This window comes from Orbicella faveolata, unplaced genomic scaffold, assembly GCF_042242905.1.
Source record: "Orbicella faveolata isolate gen_17 unplaced genomic scaffold, um_ofav_v1 contig_36, whole genome shotgun sequence".
NCBI classification, from domain to species: domain Eukaryota; kingdom Metazoa; phylum Cnidaria; class Anthozoa; order Scleractinia; family Merulinidae; genus Orbicella; species Orbicella faveolata.
In genome coordinates, this window is record NW_028301565.1 from 9,765,614 (window position 1) to 9,786,026 (window position 20,413).

General features: G+C 47.2%; 2 protein-coding genes and 1 pseudogene across 2 annotated transcripts; all 3 read left to right on the forward strand.

Moving 5' to 3' along the window:
• The first annotated feature begins 4,300 nt into the window (after positions 1–4,300).
• Positions 4,301–5,721, forward strand: LOC149102229 (uncharacterized protein F54H12.2-like; annotated as a pseudogene).
• Positions 5,722–6,620: 899 nt separating this feature from the next.
• On the forward strand, positions 6,621–7,280 carry LOC149102230 (uncharacterized). The gene has a single exon (XM_089275021.1). The coding sequence runs from the start codon at positions 6,621–6,623 to the stop codon at positions 7,278–7,280; it is 660 nt and encodes a 219-aa protein (XP_089131147.1).
• Positions 7,281–14,786: 7,506 nt separating this feature from the next.
• On the forward strand, positions 14,787–16,173 carry LOC149102231 (uncharacterized). The gene has a single exon (XM_089275020.1). It carries the CDS (start codon positions 14,857–14,859, stop codon positions 15,673–15,675), a length of 819 nt encoding a protein of 272 aa, XP_089131146.1. The 5' UTR covers positions 14,787–14,856; the 3' UTR covers positions 15,676–16,173.
• The last annotated feature ends 4,240 nt before the right edge of the window (positions 16,174–20,413 follow it).

A 20,413-nucleotide genomic window follows, 5' to 3' on the forward strand; every position in this document is an offset into this window, starting at 1 on the left:
GTGACGGAAGCCATGGCTAAGATCTTGGAAGGAGGTAGAAAACCTATCAATTTTCAGACGGACGACGGGAAGGAATTCTACAACAAGACGTTTCAGGATTTGATGAAACAGAAGGGCATTCATCATTTTTCGACCCGTGGGGATACGAAAGCCAGTGTGGTGGAACGGTTCAATCGGACCTCGAAAGAACGTTTGTACCGGTACTTCACAGTACAGAATACGCTGAACTTTGTTCCCGTGTTACAAGATCTGGTCAAGGAGTACAATCGATCGTATCATCGTAGTATCAAGATGGCTCCCGATCAAGTGACTTTGGCCAAAAACGAGGACGTGTGGGAGACTCTTTACGGTAAAAAAAGGGGAAAATTCAAGAAACCTCAACTCAAAGTCGGGGATCGTGTGAGACTGAAAAAGAAGTTCAGGCAGTTCAAGAAAGGGTATTTACCCGGTTGGACCGAAGAGGTGTTTGTGATACGTAGTGTGCGTTCTGGCAAGATTCCCACGTATAAGGTGGAAGAATGGGATGGCACGTCGGTCGATGGAACGTTTTACGCGCAAGATTTGCAGAAAGTGACCGTGGAAGACGACGATCTGTTCCGTGTCGAAAAGATAGTCAAACGAAAAGGGGATAAAGTCTTGGTACGTTGGAAAGGTTGGCCAGTCAAGTACGACAGTTGGTTGGATAAAAAAGACGTGCTCGTGAAAAAAGACAGAAAATGAAAGAGTTTTACGTGCAGTTGATGAGCAATGCCAGTACGAATGAGTTCCCCGACAACAAGGCCAACAGTTTCAAGAATCGTCTGCCTTACCCACTCATGTCTGGCGACAAGGAATGGAAAGTGGGATTGGTAGGCATTTCTTACCCGATACCACCGGCACGACCGCATCAAGTACTCACGCATCGAACGCACAACTTTGACGATGAAGATATGTTGTGTCATTTTGAGTGGACCATTGAAACGTTTATCAGGACATCCGATGGTTCGTGGATTCCGTCGCGTTACAGTGTGCCATTTCACGTCACCGGGAAGGAACTTCACCAAGACAGATACAAAGTGACGAGTGGTAAATCTCTCATGCAATACCTCATCAATCGTTTTCACGAACGCTTGTATCATCATATGGATCGCTCAGGTGAAAGTCTACGAGCTCCGGACGGGAAAAAATACTACCCCGTGTTCAAATGGGATGGGAATGATTTGATTCTGGATAACACCGACACGTTCCTCGACGAGTCCGGAGACAGACGACGTCCCAAAATGTTTTTTGGTCCTAAACTGGTCAAGACGATGGGCTGGATTAACGAGGAGTCGTATTACTCTGTTCACATGACTATGAATATGGTGAAAATGTTTCAAAACGACACCGTCCCAGCTGATTTCAAGAAAGACTGGACCAACTTTGACGCCACTCGCACCAGTGAGTTTTGGGATTTGTCGAGCGAGGGGGTGTTACAACTCAGTTCCTATTGCAACTGGTGATTCAGTTACCTGGACGAGGAATACGCCAAGGTCTACCAGGGTAGTAGCGTCGCTCCGGACGTCCCTCCTCCTCGTAGTCCCATGTACTTGTATTCGAATGTAGGACGCAGCACGATCACGGGGAATCGAGTGACGGACCTATTGAGAGAAGTACCCCACGACCCTACCAAGATGACGTACGAACATTCTCAGATTCAATATAAACCTGTACGCAGCAATGTTTTAGATATAGTGGAAATGCAATTGGCAGAGAACGACGGGAAACTGGTGGACTTTTCCTCTGGAGTGACCTCTGTGACATTACACTTTAAGGATGAATGAGTGTCCTGGGGGCTTTTACGTGCAGTTGATAAGCAATGCCAGTACGAATGAGTTCCCCGACAACAAGTCCAACAGTTTCAAGAATCGTTTGCCGTACCCGTTACAGTTGAGAGAATCGGGATGGAAAGTGGGTATCAGCGACATCTCTTTTCCGTCCGCTGTTCGTAAACTGGACTTGAAAGATCCTCTTCTGTTTCAAATCTGGTGGATCGAGACGGTAGACACAAAAAACAACATATACTTTCAAGACACGGAGGTGATCAGAGAAAGCGATTTGGAATTCACGCCTAGGACTGGTACAGATCTCATGAACATGATACGAGATTGATACATGCGGAAGTTGAGGGATCAAGAGGCGCCCGACGCGCAGATGTTCAAGAAAAAGACCAACCCCGACGATCCCACCGAAATGCTGTACACGATCATGAATCGGGCCGAGAATGGAGAATGTGTCATCGACAACTCGAGAACGTGCACCTCCTTCGAAATCAATAATAAACGCGTATATCCACAAATGTCCATTGGGATGGAATTGGCCAAGAAGATGAAATGGGTCAAGATGGGAACGTTGGATAATGGACAGCCGGGTTACGTCTTGGGACCCAATTTGAGAAAAGATTTTCCCGCGGAAGTCATACCCACTGCCTTTGACTTGGTGATGCCTAGATATAATGGAGAAGACATTTGTTACAAGATCGACCCAGACGCTATACATTTGAGTTGTTACGTCAATTGGGTTTTCATGGACCTGGATCGTAGTTACGAAGAAGCGTTTGGTAACAATCGTCGTTCTTTGTTCGTGTATTCGAATGTGGGGAAGAGTATGGTGACTGGTAATCAAGTCACGGATCTGTTGAAACAAGTTCATTACGATCCGGATGTCGTCGACTTTCAGCCTAGACACATCCTATATCTACCAGTGCGCACGACCGTCTTGGACATTGTTGAGACGCAAGTGTCTGAGAACGACGGACAACTGGTGAACTTTGCTTCGAGTGTGACCACGATCACGTTGCATTTCAAAAGAAAAGATGAGTGATTTTTACGTCAGCTTACCCAGTCACAGTAGTAAGAACGAGTTTCCCGAGAACACGCCGAACCATTTCAAGATCAGGTTACCCAACCCCATACGCCTGGAGGGACAAGGATGGAAAGTGGGAATGAGTAGCATCGCTATGCCGGATGCCCATGTGACTCTTCCTTCCTTCACCGCTTCTGAGGATAAAGTCATCTTGGCCTATTTCGCATGGAGACGCATAGATTCGAGTAGTGCATATATGCATGGAGAAGCTTACTTTGATACGGATGATCTCAAAGAGGTGTTCAACAACGTGGACGGTATTGGATTCATGAAATCCATGCTCGCCTATTTCGAGCGACAACGCATCTACGCGAATAATGGACCCAGATTAGGAGCAAAATATGTCACGAGTGATGGTGAAAGAACTTACGTCTGGTTGAAGTGGGAAGGCGACGACCTGGTCTTGGACAACAAAAGAACCATAAGTCCGCTCAAAGACTACCCTGCATTACAGTTCAAGTCTGAACTGGCTGAGAAAATGGGATGGGTCAAAAAGAATGGCAGTGGTTACGAACTGGGACCTAACTTGCAGATCGAATTTTTTGACCAAGAAATTCCAAACATTGGTGTCGTGGCTGACTTACATGACGCGGATGGATTACCTGTCTATTGGATTGTATCCACAGATAGGGCGGGAAAAGATTATTTAAAACTCAGCATCTACTGCAATTGGCGTTTTCTGAACCTGAACAAAGCTTTCGAAGTCGTGGTGGGAAGCAGTTCGCGTTCCTTGTTCGTGTACTCCGACGTGGAAGGAGGTAGCGTGGTGGGGAATCAAGTCGCAGATTTACTGAGAGAGGTCAACTTGATTCGAAGAGGTGCTGGTGTTCAGTATTTCGAACCTTATCACATTCAATCCCGTGCGCAAAGACGTCATTGACATTATAGAGGTGCAAGTGGCTGAGACAACTGGAGAACTGGTGAAATTTGGATCTGGCAATACGATCGTGACGTTACACTTCAAGAAATAATGATCGGTGGAACACTAGTACGATTTCATCCCGATAAAATTAATCAATCTGGAGACGGATTCGGTGCGACCTGGAAAGATATCAAGAAACGAGGTCCTACCATTCTCAGAGACGTTTTGACCGAGACGGCCATGGAGGGTCTGAAAGGTTGAAATGCGGGTGGCAAAGGAAAAAAGCCCAATTGGAAGGTGGACTCGCAGGGATCAAGAGAGGAGCGACACGGGCCGTGAAACGTAAAGCGACGCAAGAGATCAAACGAGCGTTGTCCAAAAAAGTGAGAAAAGACCTATTTGGAGTATGATTCCCATCTACTCTAGGCGCGTGAGACGTATCCCTGGACGACGCACGTATAAAGGCGGTTCGATATTTCCAACCCGCTCAAAACTTCCAAACTATCGTTGGGTACAGTCCGCACTGAGAAGGAAACGAAGACACCGACGTAGACGATGACGGACATGGTGGCTCATGCCAGGTCGGCGGGGGTTCGTAAGCCCCGCCTGGACATGTTCAAGGTCCCTCCCACGGATCTCAGCATGTCGTCTCGACGTGTGGTTAGAATCAACCCATTCAATACGGGTATCAACCCGGTGACATTCCAAGTGGACCCTCAAGAAGACTTTATCGACTTGAACGAGAGTTTCTTTGAAGTGGAATTGACAGTCAAGAAAAGTAACAATACGAATCTGCTAACAGCTGATGTCATGGGACTCGTCAACAATCTGGCCAACACCCTCTTCAAACAGATCAATGTGAGATTGAATGGCACTCTCATTAGCCCCCAGACCGATACTTACCACTACAAAACCTACATCGAGGCACTGTTGAACCACGACCGAGACGACGGTGAAACGATCCTGACACCCAATGGGTGGTACAACTGTCTCGGTGTACCAGACGACGGAGATGCCGATGAATTGACAGCCAATCAGCTGAATTTTGCTGCTCCTCACGCTGATTATACTGCTTTACCACAAGACCTAAAGAACCTAGTCCTGGGACGATCCCAGTTTCTAGATGGAAAAAAAGTGACTTTGAGGTTCAAACCTTACCTGGAAGTGTTTCATCTCAGCAAGTTACTGGTACCTGGCGTGCAGATCCAGATCGACATGTTCTTCAATACCCCAGCTCTGTGGACCATGCGATGGGATGGTGCCAGTACTCTCAGACTGATTGAAGCCGACATGAATGTGAGATTGTTCCTGTCCCAAGTGAGAGTGACTCCCTCGGTGTACCGAGAAATCATGTCCAGCATGAAAAGTGGAAGAGTGGTCACTTACCCCACGGTGAGAGGTGAAATTCGCACCTACTCTCATCCCAATGACAATCGTCATTTTGAATGCAGCAATCCTTTCCACAATCAGCTTCCTAATCGGTTAGTGGTGGTGTTGTTGAACAAGCCTCCTTCAACGGAACCATCACTGATAGTCCGTTCAATTTTGGAAGATTCAATCTCGCTTCCATCAAACAATTGGTGAGAGGTGAAGAGTACCCCTACGAGACATTGGAACTCCAACACGATGGAGACAGTAAAGATCAGAGAGGCTACTACAGATTCCTACAAGCCTCAGGAGCTTTGTGTAGGGGAAAAGGAAACATGGTCAGAAAAGAGGACTGGGGGCACGGGAAGAGATGCAACATGTTTGTATTTGACAACACAGCCAACGGATATTTGGACAGTCCAGTGTTAAACCCCAAGCAGTCAGGTGAGCTGCGTCTGGTGATTGATTTTGGAGACAACCCAGGAGAAAACCTGACCATCTTGTTGTACGGTGAATTCGAGAACTTGCTGGAGATCAACGATAACCGAGTCGTCACCTACGACGTGTACCAATGAGAAAAGAAAAATGGAGAAAGTAGCCTTGAATAATTTACAATTGGATCATTTGGCCCGAACGAATCCTTCACTTCGCTGTGTTTTTTACGGAACGGTACCTTGCGATCGGCTTCCCAAGACACTGCCTCAAGAAGGACCGACCGCTTACATCGTGAACACGGACCCTCACGATAAACCGGGCATGCATTGGATCGCTTTGTGGACCGATAAGGACAAGTGTGAGATCCTGGACGGTTACGGCCTCCCATTGGACGTGTACGGACCCACCGAACCGCTCAGAGAATGGTTGGACCGTCATTTCAAGTACCATATTTTCAACGGAAAGAGTCTACAGTCACTCTTCAGTCAGAGTTGCGGCGACTACGCCCTGATGTTCCTGATCGACCGGGCCGAGGGTCGTGACATGAACGCGTTCTTGAGTCGTTTTAAGAAAAACGACTTTGTAGAGAACGATCGTAAAGTAGGACAGATGTTAAAACGTTTGATCGTTGACGAGTTGGCCTGGCGCAAGATTTCTAAAACCCCGTGTCACCAGGACACGTGCGGTTCCTCTAGAGGAGTGCGTCGTTTGTTAAAGTAAGCTGTTCGAATAAAAAGTGTTCATTTTGAAAAAAATGTTGCGTGGTGAAGTCATATGGTCTCCTCGATTCCTTAAACTGTGTCGAGACAAGTATCTCGACTTACACTCGAATCATCCTCATCGACAGGTCCTGAAACCGCATTGCGGATTGCGACGGTTATCGTCGAGTGCAATCTACATTGAGAGAGGATATAACCTATCCGAATTTACTTCGACACGACATTTTCTACCTGCGTCTGAGAGCAAGACATGACGGACGCTTGCAGAAATCATAAGTGTTATCCGTACTGGAACGTCCTTAGACACGGCAATAAGTACTTCCGACATCACTTTGCGAGTTATTCTATAAAACATGGAACGTCGTAAAGCCTTTCGATTTCACACTCCGTCGAGTTTGTTGATAGCGGGTCCGTCTGGCTCCGGCAAGACGATGTTTACCACCAAACTGCTCTTGGAGAACGGCGACTTGTTCCAAGAACCACCGAAGAGTATTCATTACTGCTACGGATCGTGGCAAGATGGCTTCAAAGAGCTCAAGAAGGGAGGTGTCAAGTTTCACGAAGGTATACCCGACAGCGAACAGTTACCCCGATGGTTTCCTCGAGGGGGTGTTTTGGTCCTGGACGATCTGATGGACGAGGGTGGCAACGACAAGCGTGTGTTGGATCTCTTCACCAAACATTCTCATCATCGGAACATCACGGTGATTTACTTGTGTCAGGATCTATTCCCTAACGGAAAATTCGCCAAGACCATTTCCCGCAACGCTTATTACATCGCGGCCTTCAAGAACCCGCGTGATCAGTTAGGGATACGAAATCTATTACCGCAATCGTTTCCCACGCGATGGCAGGAAGTGTTGGATGCGTTTCGACAGGTCATCGATCGACCTTACGGTTACATGCTATTGGATCTTCATCCAGCCAGTCAGGACGATCAACGTGTCATCAGTCGCGTGTTAAAAGACAAGGGATTCGTACGATGTCATCAGTTTGCGGCGTCGTCATGTTGAGGAGCGAGGTCGAGTGGTTTCCGTTGTTTATTCACCTATGTAAAAACAGGCTCCATTACATCATGAATCCCAATGAAATGGACTACGAGCAGATGAGACAGATCACAGAATGTGAGAGTTATCGTAAAGTACGATCCATCCTGAACGCATATAATGGTGAAGGTTTCGAGAGTTTGGTTCATACACAAGAAGTACTCGCTAAGAAGAAAGTAGCAAGAGAGAAGAGAGATGGCCTCTGGCAGTGACGAATTCAATTTTGAAGCTCTGGACGATTATTCGCCGTGGGGGTCACCGGTTCAAATGGGGTCTCCAGTTCCAGCGGCAGCGGGTGTGGGCATAAGCCTGAACACACCTTCACCACCGTCACCGCCACCACCAACCCCAGGGACAGCGGTCGGGGTAGGCACCGCTAGCACGGGTACGTCGCGCAGCGATGTCACGACTGGTGTGGATAGCGCTGGCACGGGGGCAGCACGCACCAACGTCACGATGGGAGTAGGTACGACACGTATGTTGCGTCGAATGGCAGGACGTTCTGCCACACCGACAGATGACACACCTTTGGCCCGACCTACTAGAGGAGGTAAACGACCGAGACGCGTCCCACGTCAAAACACACCATCGTCCCCCAGTGATGCCGGAAGCCGTAGAAGAAGTAGCGCTAGTGGTAGTAGCGGTGGAAGAAGACGCGGAGGAGGCGGAGGCGGAGGTGGAGGCGGAGGTGGTGGAAGTAGTAGTGACTCCACACCTCCTTCGTCGGTTAGATCGGGTCCTTCTCGAGGTCGAAGAAGGCGAGGAGACCGTATTCTCAACCAAGCCCAGATGCAGCAACAACTGAAAGAGATTTTGAGACAACAACAACAAACGGCAGCGGGTCGTCGCATTGCCGGTATCACGACCACTAACACGATCACAACCACCTATAAAAACGGACAACGTCCTACCTTGACACGCAATTCGACCAGTGTACGTAACTGAGAACAACATGAGAAGACGTCGACAGAAAAGGAGAAAGCAATGGGGTGGTGCTCTTGCGAGTGCGTTGTCTACGTTAGCACCCATCGGTAAAGGGGCTGCGCTGGGATTGGTCAAAGCTTTGGGTAAACGCACCGTGAAAACAGGAATCCGAGCTGGAACTGCCGCTACCATTGGTGCAGCAGGGGCAGGCGTTGGTCTCGGGGTCCGAAAACTGTTGAGACGCAAGAAAAAACGACGACAACCTCGCCGATAAAAAGATCGACCGTATGGATAGACTCATCAATCGGATAAAGATGTTGAGGAGTGAGGTCAAGTGGTTCCCCTACTTCCTGCATCTATGCAAATGCTCTCGCTCTTACTGGGATGAGAGCAGTATGGATCACGAAGACATGAAACGTATCGCGGACGAGTGCGATAGTTACAGACAATTCCAGGATACCCTGAACCATTCCGTAGAAACCGCTTTCAAGGACGAGATCTGGGAGTACGAGCAACAAGCTAAAAAGATCTAACATACCGAAAGAAAGTTAGAAGCTATTTGGGACTGGTTGAAACGTAGTCATGAGTACTTTGGTCTGTTTATTGGATGAACCTTTCACCACCGTGGTGGAATTAGACTCCCTTAAACGTTTGGATGGTTTGTATGCTTTCTATCACAAGTATTGGTGGTGTCGAAGACAGATGTTTAGTTACTACAAATTGTGTAACGCCATTCTCAACGGACTAGCATTACTGGTCGTGGCCGCGAGTATCATCTTGGGATCCGTGTGGAAAGATGGGTACACGGTGGTAGGATTGACGGCTTTCGCCACCTTACTTAAAGGATGGAACGATTTCAAGAAGTATTCGTTCAAGATGGACATGGCCAAATTCGCTTATACGACTTACGAAAAGACACTGACAGAACTTAGGAACTATGCTCTGGTTGGAGTGGAGGAATTGGATGGTTTTTTGACCAAGACCAAGAGTTCGAGACTACGAAAAACGATTTCGTCACGTTCCTCTATAAAAGCGACACGTGATCGACTTCGTGCATCATTTACATCATGTGCGTAAGACGACGAAGAACGGTGAAAAAGAGGAAGAGGAGGAGGAGTAAGGGACAGAAAGGGGGCATTTTTCCCTTCGCGGCTATCTTACCCGCTCTGATAGCCGGCGGTAAAGCCATTGCGTTGGGTGCCGCGTCAGGGGCTGCAGGTTACGGAGCCAAGAAAGCCCTCGAAGCCGCCACTCGTAGAAGACGATAAAAAGAGGGTGACAATCCACCTGGACTCAGACGTCAACGATGAGGCGGTTACGACGACAACGTCATTTCTTGAATAGCGTTCTTAAAGAAGCAAATCGAAAAAAACGTCAACAGATGTTGAAATACGCCAATAAAGATCAGATCAACGCAATCAGCGAGATGGTTCTCAATTTGCTGAAAGAGAGGATCCCCATCAACGCAGTGACTTATGGGAAACTGAAAAGACATAAAAAGGTTTTGCGTGAAGTGGGTAAACGTAAAAACTCCCTCAAGCGTCGAAGAGAACATCTCCTGAGTCAGAAAGGAGCAGGGTTCTGGAGCGGATTACACGGTTGTTTTCGAGCATGTTGTGTACGGTGAAAGGACGCGACGAAGACGGTTACCCGCTAGAGGGTATCGACGTCGTGCCCAATTTCCCGCCGAGAAACCAAGAAGAGTCCACCATTCCTAAACTCGTGCAGCTGTTACAAGATGCCAATCGACGCGAAGCCCAATGGAAAGACTCGTCCGAGTACTGGAATAAGAGGTACCACACCCTGTATCAAGAGTATATGGCTTTAAAGTTCAGTGACTTTTGCGAAACCTGTCAAACGAAACGAGATACCACACCGCCCGGTGGGTGCATAGAGTTGTGCAAGGAGTGCGGTAAAGGCAAGCAAACCGCTCAAAGTCTTCAACTACAGTTGGAAAAGAAAGAAGAAGCCATACGGTACTGGCAAGACTGTTACGAGACGGCCTTGAGAGAATTGTCCGAGTTTCCTGATACGACCTTGGGTCAGGTATGAACGAAGGCATGATGGTACCCGTTTAAGAATTCAATCGATTGCAAGATTATTACAAGGGTCAGATTACCCAGAATGCCTTGTTGAACAAAGCGGGACGTTTGGCCTCCGAAGAACATCTCATCTTGAAAGACAGTCGTATCCCCGACAGCATGGCCGTCAAGATGACCAAACCCATAGCAACCGAAGAAAGTAAACTGGTGAAACGCATACGGACGGGTACACGTGGTCCTATCTCGTACCAAGGGACGACACAACCCGAAGGCATGGCCGACGCACCCGTCGAAAATCTGTTGAAACAGATCATCAAGGGGGTCAACAAAGAACCCGCAGCACTACCCCCAGTTATCATCAAACAAGAAGCCGCTACACCTTCCACGTCAGGTCTTAAAAGGAGCTTAAAACTCCCAAACCTCCCATTCCACCCAAACCATCCACAAGCAAGAAGCCACCCAAACCATCCACAAGTAAAAAGGGGAGTATTAAAAGAGCACCCATATCTGAAAGAGCCAGAGGTGTACTGAAATCACTCGGTATCGACTACGACGACGACGGCGGTTACAGTCCCAAAGGCAAGAAAAAGAAGTACAAGAAGGCCAAGAAGACAGCGGCAGAAAAGTTACAAGAAGGGTGGGAAGATTTCGAACCTTGGAGAAAAGGACTGAGCTATGACTCGGAATAAGAAGAAAAAGGCACCCCCGAGGAGAAGAAGTACTCGACGTCAACGAGGGTATGGGATCGACATCCAAAAATGATTGGGCAAGACGGGGATCGAGTTTCATTGGCCAGGTTATCAGTACATGGGACCTGGTACCAAACTGAAGAAACGTTTAGCGCGGGGAGACCCAGGGATCAATCGCCTGGACCGACTGGCCAAACAACACGACATTGACTATTCTAGGGCCAAGAACTTACAGGACAAATGGAAAGCTGACGCCAAGATGACCAAAGGCATCGATAATTTACCCGGACGTAAAACCATGACAGAACGCGTTGTTAAGAAAATCATGCAAGCCAAGAAACGTTTGAGGTTGTAAATTTTCATTGTTGTAAAAAATAAATTACACTTTTGTTGTTTCAGAGAAAAAAAGTCTGTTGTTTGTTTATTTCACAACTCACACGCCATACCACCGTGGTACAGAGTATCCGAGACACTCGATCTCACCATCAGTCGTTCGATCCTTATTTGGTCCCCGAACGTTGACGAAGACACGAATAACAACCTAAACCTAAGTCCGGCGATAAAATCGTACAGTCTATAAGGGGTGTTGTAATAAAACATTCGGTACACTTCCATTCGTATATGATCGTACGAAATGATATGGAAGGGCAAGAACACGGTGCCGTGAATGTACAGGGGACTTCGTCCCTCAGTGGTTCGCACAAAGTCCTCCAACTCGCGATAGTAACGGAACCATACCGTGACCGGAATGGGATAACTCAAGTGAATCCAAGAACGCGTCAACGAGTTGTACGTCTCAAAGGGTCTTCCCGTGTCTCTAAACTGCCAGATGTCGTTATGAATTCTTCTTCGTAGTTCAAGCACTGCGAAGAAAAAAGAAAAAAACATCGCCAGGTCCATAGACTGTCCTCGTGGTAAAGCGAGGGACCACCCGGAAATGGTAATAGGCAGAGATATTGAATAACAACATCCCTTCGTCCTTCCAAGCGTCTAAAGAAGAGTCTGAACCGTTGAATTCGAATCAAGTTATACGTCGAGTAAGGAGTGTTGAATATGAACAGACGGTACAAAACACCCCTGATCTCTCGGGTCGGTTCCACAAAAAGATGCACGCAACCGTGCACGTACATGATTCGATTTGGAGACAGAGTCACGAAATTTTCGAACATGACATAATAATCCTGCCAAATGTCCGGGTCCACGTCATACGGCATTTCATTCCACATATACGATCCCTCGTGATGACTGCGCATAGGTCTATTCTCACTACGGTATTGCTCCAACTCTTGGACCATTCTCGCTAGGCTATTCGTACCTGCTGGTAACGTGAACGGATCATCAGCATCATCGTCCTCCTCGAGTTCCTCATCGGTTTCCAGCACGATCTCAGGCAGCTCATCATTGATCACGCGTCGGCAGTTGCCGCAGGTTCGCACTTGTCTTTCCATCTCCTGGTAGCAACGTCGATGCATGAACACGCCGCAGCATGGAGTGCGTTGACATATCGTCAAGGAATCGATGTCGATATCTCTGACAAATGAAACAAACTTGTTGAAGAGGCGGTTCTTCTGGTATCTGACCCCGAAGGCGACGACTACGTCTCGGTTCTTCTTCGGGTGATCGCACACGACGACGGCAACGTCTCGGTTCTTCTTCAGGTGACAGACCTCGAAGGCGGCGGCTGCGTCTAGGTTCAGTCGACATGACCAAAGTGAAAAAACACCGAATGCGTTCGCCTCGCTTTATGTCAATCAAGCACCAATCAAATGACAAAGGCGAATGTCACGTGTGCAAAGTAGACCCAGGGGATAGGAGGTATCCCCCTTCCATGCCACCCGGTCGGAGACTGGACCCCGTCGAGTGCAACCAAGGATCCAGTTTCAACGTGCGTATAAAGGAAGCGGACCGAACCGTTCACGGCACTCTGAGTGTCTTGACTTGTATCGAGCGCTGATCATGGCTGAGATTACCAACGAGGAGATGAATCAACAGATGGACCTACATGAAGAAGAAGAAGCAGTGAGTATCTGAAAAAATGGATAATGTAAAGTGTACCCTATGCGAACAAGTCATCCTTAGAACCGAAACCTGCGCTCGAACCAAGTGTTGTAGTTACTTTGTTCATTACGATTGCTACACCAAGGCACTCGATAATCAGTTGAACAAGGGTGTGATCAAAGAGAAGTTGTACTGCCAGATCTGTCACTCGTTGTGTACGCTAAGTGAGTTCGTAGCCACTTTGGACTGATCATAGAACTGAGGCTAATCACTCCTCCTATAGAGATTTACCTTCGTTTGGACTTGAGATTTTGTTTCGTCGTGTTTTACGGTTACAACTTCGGAAGACATCTTTGTCACGCCTTGTTCATCACCTTCTTTTCATAGAGTTACTGGGACTGGTTGCCACCCGAAATCCAAGTTTACATTGTCTCGCTCGCTGAGTCACAACTTGCCTTAGAGGAGAAAAGGAACATCGAAAGAGAAATGAGAATGTACGCATGGTTGTCCAGACCGAAACCCGTCACGTTTCGCGAGCTCGATACCTCAGATTTTTATTTCCGTGTTTACAATTCATTTCATCCTAGAGTTACTGGGATCAGCTGCCACCTGAAATACAGAACTACATTGTTTCTCTCAACGAGTCTCAGTCTCTTATCGACAGACGTGAAAGTGAATCGTGGAGAGAACTTTGTAACGAGATACAGACCTTCGGAAAGGTCCAAGCAGCCTGGGGATTAGGTCCCATCAAAGTCAAGCTAGAGACATGTCTGCTAGAGTATTGCCCCAAAGGAAGAGTTCCAGGACTCAAAAATAAGCATATAATCGTGTCAGCATTCTATAGAGACGGAAAAAACATGAAGAGAGAAATATTTTTAGGGTACGGGTTTAATCATGCCTATTACAGAATAGCAGACGTTAAGAGACTTTCACTCTTTTAGAGTCACTGGGATCGACTACCTCCAGAAATACAGTGTTACGTGATTTCCTTGGCTACGAGGCAAATCCTACTCGAGCGCAGAAGAAACAAACAGTTACGTCGTCTTCGCAAAGAAATATCAGACTACGCAAAACTTAAAGAAGAATGGGGCATAGGACACATTAAGATTGTTATATGTTGATGTGGTTTCTCATGCTGTCGAGAAAATAAGAGAAAAAAATTCGAATATATGAAAATATACGGATGTTACATCGACATTGACGATAAACATCAAAAAACGTTTTTTGCCGAGTCTTACAAAAACGCCAGGAGACGCGCCCCCGTAGAAAAGACCTTCATCTACCCCGTCGCTCATTACAGTACTAAATACGCTCATAATAGATGGTTAAAACAAAATCGTTCCAACTCTCTTTTAGAGTCACTGGGATAAGCTACCGCAAGAAATACAGTGTTAAGTGATTTCCTTGGCCACATGGCAACACATACTCGACCGCAGGAACAATGAACTATTGAATAAACTTCACGGAAAAATTTTAGATTATGCCGAACTGAAAAGAGAATGGGGTCTACGTCACATAGAAATACGATATATAAAATGTAATCTAACCGTTTGTAAAATGTTGTATGGACCAACCCCTCATCACATGACTATCTACGGTCAATATGTCAACATTCGTAACGAGAAAAAGAAAGTCTATTTAGGATATAGTTTTAAAAACGCGTTATGTAACGTAGGTGATAAAAAATCGTTCTTGTTCTCTGCTGATGTATGATTGGTTCTTGTAAAAAACAATCAATTAAAAATTGTGTTTTTTGATAGAAAGCGATGTTTGTGTCATTCTCTCATTCAAATTGTACTCATGTCTTCACAGAACAGACGGACCCACGACGAAGCGTTCTTCAACGAGGACGATGATGACTGGATCTTTGATCCGGCTTTCGACCAAGTGATGACCCAAACCGGTGGTGGTAGTACAAGACCACTCCTAGAATTCGAATTAAGACCCGTAGGCGCTCGCCGTAACTGGCAAAATGTCCTCAACAAACAAAGATTCAAAGCCACGCTCAAACAGCATAGAGATGTTACTCCTAGGGACAACCTAGGTCAAGAATTGACTCATGCCCTTCAACGATCCATCGAGCAACAAATCGCTCAGGATCCTACCCTGACTCCAAACTCCACGGTCCATTTCACCATGCAGTCCAGTGCCTTCACGCACGCTTTTCAATCCACCACTTTCACCGTGCGCGAATTCGAAGAAGGGAGTGAAAGACTAGACACTTATCTCCAGTCTCTCGCGGCCAAACTCAACTCCAACGAAGAATTCACCCCCGATGATGCCTTCACCATGGAAACCACCTTCATACGCACCCCAGGTCCGGGGCGTGGTCACGGAAAACGATACAAACCGAGCTGTGCAGCTGTACGGGGAATCGTCAAAAGGTCGCGCGTGACCATCAAAAACAAAGACAATCTCTGCTGCGCTCGCGCTATCGTTACCATGAAAGCCTTGGTAGACGCTGACGGGAATACACGAGACACTGATTATGACAATCTCAAACGAGGGTGTCCCGTCCAAGAGCGATTGGCCAAAGAACTCCACCGTCTAGCCAACGTCCCCGAAGGACCTTGCGGTCTTCCAGAGTTGCAGCAGTTTCAGGCCGCGTTACCTGGGTACCAACTAAAGGTCCTTTCCATCGACCCACCGCACATGATCATCTACGCGGGACCCGTACCCTCGGACAAGATCATTCGCCTCATCAAATAGGACAGTCACTACGACGGATGTAATTCGTTTAGTGGGTTCCTCAACAAATCCTACTTCTGCGACGAGTACAATCGAGGATACGATCACGACGACTTTCTTCATCATCCCTACGACGGTAAATGGTGTCCCGCCTGCAAACGAAAGGACTGTCCCGATTTCGTCGAAGCCAAACGACCTCTAGCACGTGGCAAGTTTCCCATACCCACCTCGATCTGCCGGTTGTGCCACAGAAAATTTTTTGGAGACCAATGCTACAACTACCACTTGCAACGACGGAGCCTGAACATCCCATCCATCTGCGACACTTACAAAAAGTGTCCAGACTGTTGTCACGTCTACGAACCAAGAAACAGGACTGGACGAGGAGGTGACCGTCGTTACCCCGATCACGTGTGCGGATGGGGTGAATGTCTCATCTGCGAAAAAAAAGTCTTCCTACCGACTCACCGATGTTACATCCAACGCATCCCCGAAGACGAAGACGAACCCAAAAAGAAACGCGTGCCACGCGACGAAGTAAGAGATCGTCCCTTCGAAGAACCCGAACCCGGTGATCCAGACACGCGAGTCTGGGTGGACAGAGATCCACCCCTTCAAGTGTACTGCGACTATGAAGCTATCACCGACGCCGAAGGGAATCAGACACCCATTCTTCTCTGCCTAGAAGACGACGAAGAGGATAACTTTTGCTCCTTCTACGGTCCCACCTGCACCGCCGACATGTTCGACCACCTCGAATCCATCGCCGTCGACGTGGACGGAGACGATCGGGACGTCATCGTCATCTTCCACAATCTCAAAGGCTACGACGGTATGTTCATACTGCAACACTGTTACGCCACGCATCGAGAAGTCACGGACCAGATCACCGTAGGCACCAAGATACTGTCCCTGAGATCCGACAGACTGACTTTCAAAGATTCCCCGTGCTTCCTCCCGTTCCCGCTGGCCAACTTTCCCGCTACCTTCGGGATAAATGAACTGTGTAAGGGATTCTTCCCGCACAAATTCAACACCCTAGAAAATCAAGATTACGAAGGACCCATGCCACCGCGCGACATCTACGATCCCAACGGCATGTCCGCCAAGAAGAAAGCCAAATTCGAACGGTGGTACCAAGAGAAAGTCAACGACAACTACCATTTCGTCCTACGGCGAGAAATGGAAGCCTACTGCGAGTCGGATGTCAAACTCCTCAAAGCAGGCTGTCAAAAGTTCCGACAAGAATTCAAACAAGAAACTAGTCCCGCCCAACACCATCGCCTCCAGACCACCTCGAGGATGGCACGGAGCCAGATCCAATCAGTCCGTCAAAGCCCTGAAATGGCTAGCCTGGCAAGAACACTTGTTACAACATCCAGACCAAGACGATCGTATCCGTACCGTACGAAACGGAGGTGAAGTCCGCCTGGCCAATCAACTCGTAGACGGTTACGATCCCACCTCTCGAACCGTCTACGAATTCCACGGATGTCTATGGCACGGGTGTCCTCGCTGTTTCCCTCGCCAACGCGACAGATATCCCATCTGCAACACCGATCGAACTATACAGGAAGTCTACGAGTCTACGCTCAAGAAACACGACCTTCTCAGGCAACGCGACTACCAGCTCCACATCAAGTGGGAATGCGAATGGGAGCTGGAGGTCAAAACCGACCCAGATCTCCGTCAGTTCCTAGACACGTTCCAAATCGTAGACCCGCTCGAGCCCCGAGAAGCCTTCTTCGGAGGTCGCACGTCAAACTGCATCACGTGGCCGACGTGAACCAAGGAGAAAAAACCAAGTACGTCGACGTGACGTCGCTCTACCCCTGGGTCAACAAGGAATGCGAATACCCCGTAGGACACCCGCAAGTCATCGTCAACCCCGAAGATCAAGACATCCACCACTACTTCGGAATGGCCAAAGTGGACATACTACCTCCTCACGGACTATACCATCCCGTTCTACCTTTTCGGCACGGAGGTAAACTCACATTCCCACTCTGCCGCTCGTGCGTGGAAAACGAAATGAACAAACCCTTCCTAGAGAAATCTCATCACTGCCCTCACACGGCCGAACAACGCACACTCCGAGGGACCTGGTGCACACCCGAAATACAGAAAGCCGTTGCCATGGGATACACGCTCAACAAGATCCACGAAGTCCACCATTTCCCACCCAATCAACGCCGTAAAGGACTCTTCGCCGATTACGTGAACACCTGGTTAAAAATTAAACAGGAATCCGCTGGCTACCCTAATTGGTGTGACACCCCCGAAGACAAGGCACGTTACGTGCACCAATACCAAGAAAAAGAAGGCATCGCTCTCGATCCAACCATGATCCAGAAAAATCCCGGCCGTAAAACCACTGCCAAACTCATGCTCAATTCATTCTGGGGCAAGTTCGGTGAAAATCTACACAAACCCACCACCCAAGTAGTCTACAACGCAGCCCAACTATTTGCCCTCGTTTCCAACTCCTTCAACGACATATGACAAGTCAGAATCGCCAACGACGAAGCTCTAGACGGACGGACGAATCAACATCTTCGTCGCAGCTTTCACCACCTGTTGGGCTCGTCTCAAATTGTACAGTTACTTGGAACAGTTAAAGCAACAAGTTCTCTACTTTGACACCGATTCCGTCATCTACTCGCACAAACCAGGTCAAGCAGATGTTCCGCTAGGCGATTACCTGGGGGAGATGACCAACGAACTCGACGACGGCGATTTCATCACCGATTTCACTGCCGCTGGACCCAAATATTACGGATACAGAACCAACCAAGGCAAAGTATGCTGCAAAGTCCGAGGCTTCTCACTCAATGTACGAGGATCCAGGCAACTCAACTATGACGTCATGCGACAAAATCTCCTCGACGAACTCACACAATCTCTCGATGATAAACGACGCAATATCAACGTCGTCAACCCCAACTTCTTCTGGAGAAACCCAGCCACCAAACATCTCAAAGTCATCACACGGACTAAACGATACGGACTCGTCTTCGACAAACGTGTTGTAGACACGAACACTTTCAGGTCGTTTTGCGTACGGATACAAACCAATGTAATTTTTTCACTTCCTGTAGCAATAAAATCAATTTTCAAAACTAACTCCCTGTCTCTCGTCTTATTTGGGCATGCGCGCGTGACGTCATACCTTTTTGGCCGCCATCTTTATCTAGACGCCATCTTGGATTTCAAAATTTAACAGAATGTATGAGAATCTTGAGGTCACGTGGTATAATCCCTGCCTCCTGATTGGTTACTCCCCCTATGAGCGTCCTTCACTACTTATAAACAGTAAGCCATTCGGTCGTAGGCACCTCCACGGACAAAACATCTGCTTGAGAGTGGCTCGATCGTTTTAGGTCGTTTGCTTGTTGTAGTTTCGAGATTAAATCCAAATAAAGGTGATAGAGTACATTAGGGCAATAAGTGTTTCGTTGTCATTGGTGTTTAATGTGACAGTGCGCGCGGTATATGTTTAAATAAATACTTTTGCACGTAGTCAGACTCAATACGTGCAAAAGTATTTATTTAAACATATACCGCACGCACTTTCACGTCAAACACCAATGACAACGAAACACTTATTATTCTAATGTACTCTATCACCTTTATTTGTATTTAATCTCGAAACTGCAGCTAACACCTCTACTTGATAATGGAGTCAAGATAACTTCGAAACGTCGTAGTTTTATTCTTTTAATGTTCATTATCAAATGTATTTCGAAATGTTCTCTTATTAGAATTTGATTTCAGCAGTGAAATTTTAATTCTTAACATCTCAATGTGACCAAAGGCACACCACATCATGACAAAGTTTAGGGCATCATTTGTCCGATGTTGCAGAAACCATTATTGGCTAGCTATCATTTTTTGGCGTAGGTATTGTCTATTGCCTTTGTAATTTCTCAGTTTAACGTCAAATTCGTTTTAAACACCAGGCATATTGGCGTTTCGGTTAATGCCTTACATTATGCCAAAGAGCGCGTTCGGAAGGTAATCTGCCGGGGAAGGGACTCTCATATAAAAAAAAAAAAAGATGCGGGTGCTCTTCGTACCTTCTGAGGGTTAAAAACGCGGTTTCGGTACCTCTTAGGGTGTTCAGGCTTCAAAGGTCCACAACGGGAGCTTTTGCAGTACCTTTTAGGGTGTTGAGCCTAAAAATATATGACAGCAGATAATGTGTTGTTTTAGAGTTGGCACCTATTAGGGGTGAAAAAAATTTCAAGCCGCGCCCACAAAACTCTTTGTACCTGTTAGGTTTTCTTTTTTTCGAAATTTCCGACGAGCATCCCTGTTCTTTTTATATGGGAGTCCCCCGGGGGTAATCTTCATTTCCATTTGAAACCCAAGAAACGCAGCTCCAACAGAAACAAGGTTTTTTGTGAAAGTAGACAAAAGGTTAATTTACAGCTTAGGTTGGGACGAGGGATTACTTCGTTAGATATAGATCTCTTCGACATGTTGGGCCAGGGGAACAGGAGACAGCCGGCTCTACCACAAGGTGGTGTAGATCCTGGTGAAGAAACGGAGCTGATGTTGGCTTCCATTTCATCACGTTAATTTGGTTTAACTCTTTTTTGCGTTTCATATAGAAGATATACTCTGTGAAGGTCTGGCATTAGGGAGCAACTCGTTTCCAGTTTTGAGAACCCCAGAGCGTAACCAAAATGAAAACTCAAACAAGTGGTATCTCAACATATCGTGGTATCCTATATTAGGTAGGTGATCGCATTATAGT

Excerpts from the sequence above, each read along its gene's own strand:
- LOC149102230 (XM_089275021.1), top strand. The coding sequence starts at position 6,621 with ATGGAACGTCGTAAAGCCTTTCGATTTCACACTCCGTCGAGTTTGTTG.
- LOC149102231 (XM_089275020.1), top strand. The coding sequence starts at position 14,857 with ATGACCCAAACCGGTGGTGGTAGTACAAGACCACTCCTAGAATTCGAA.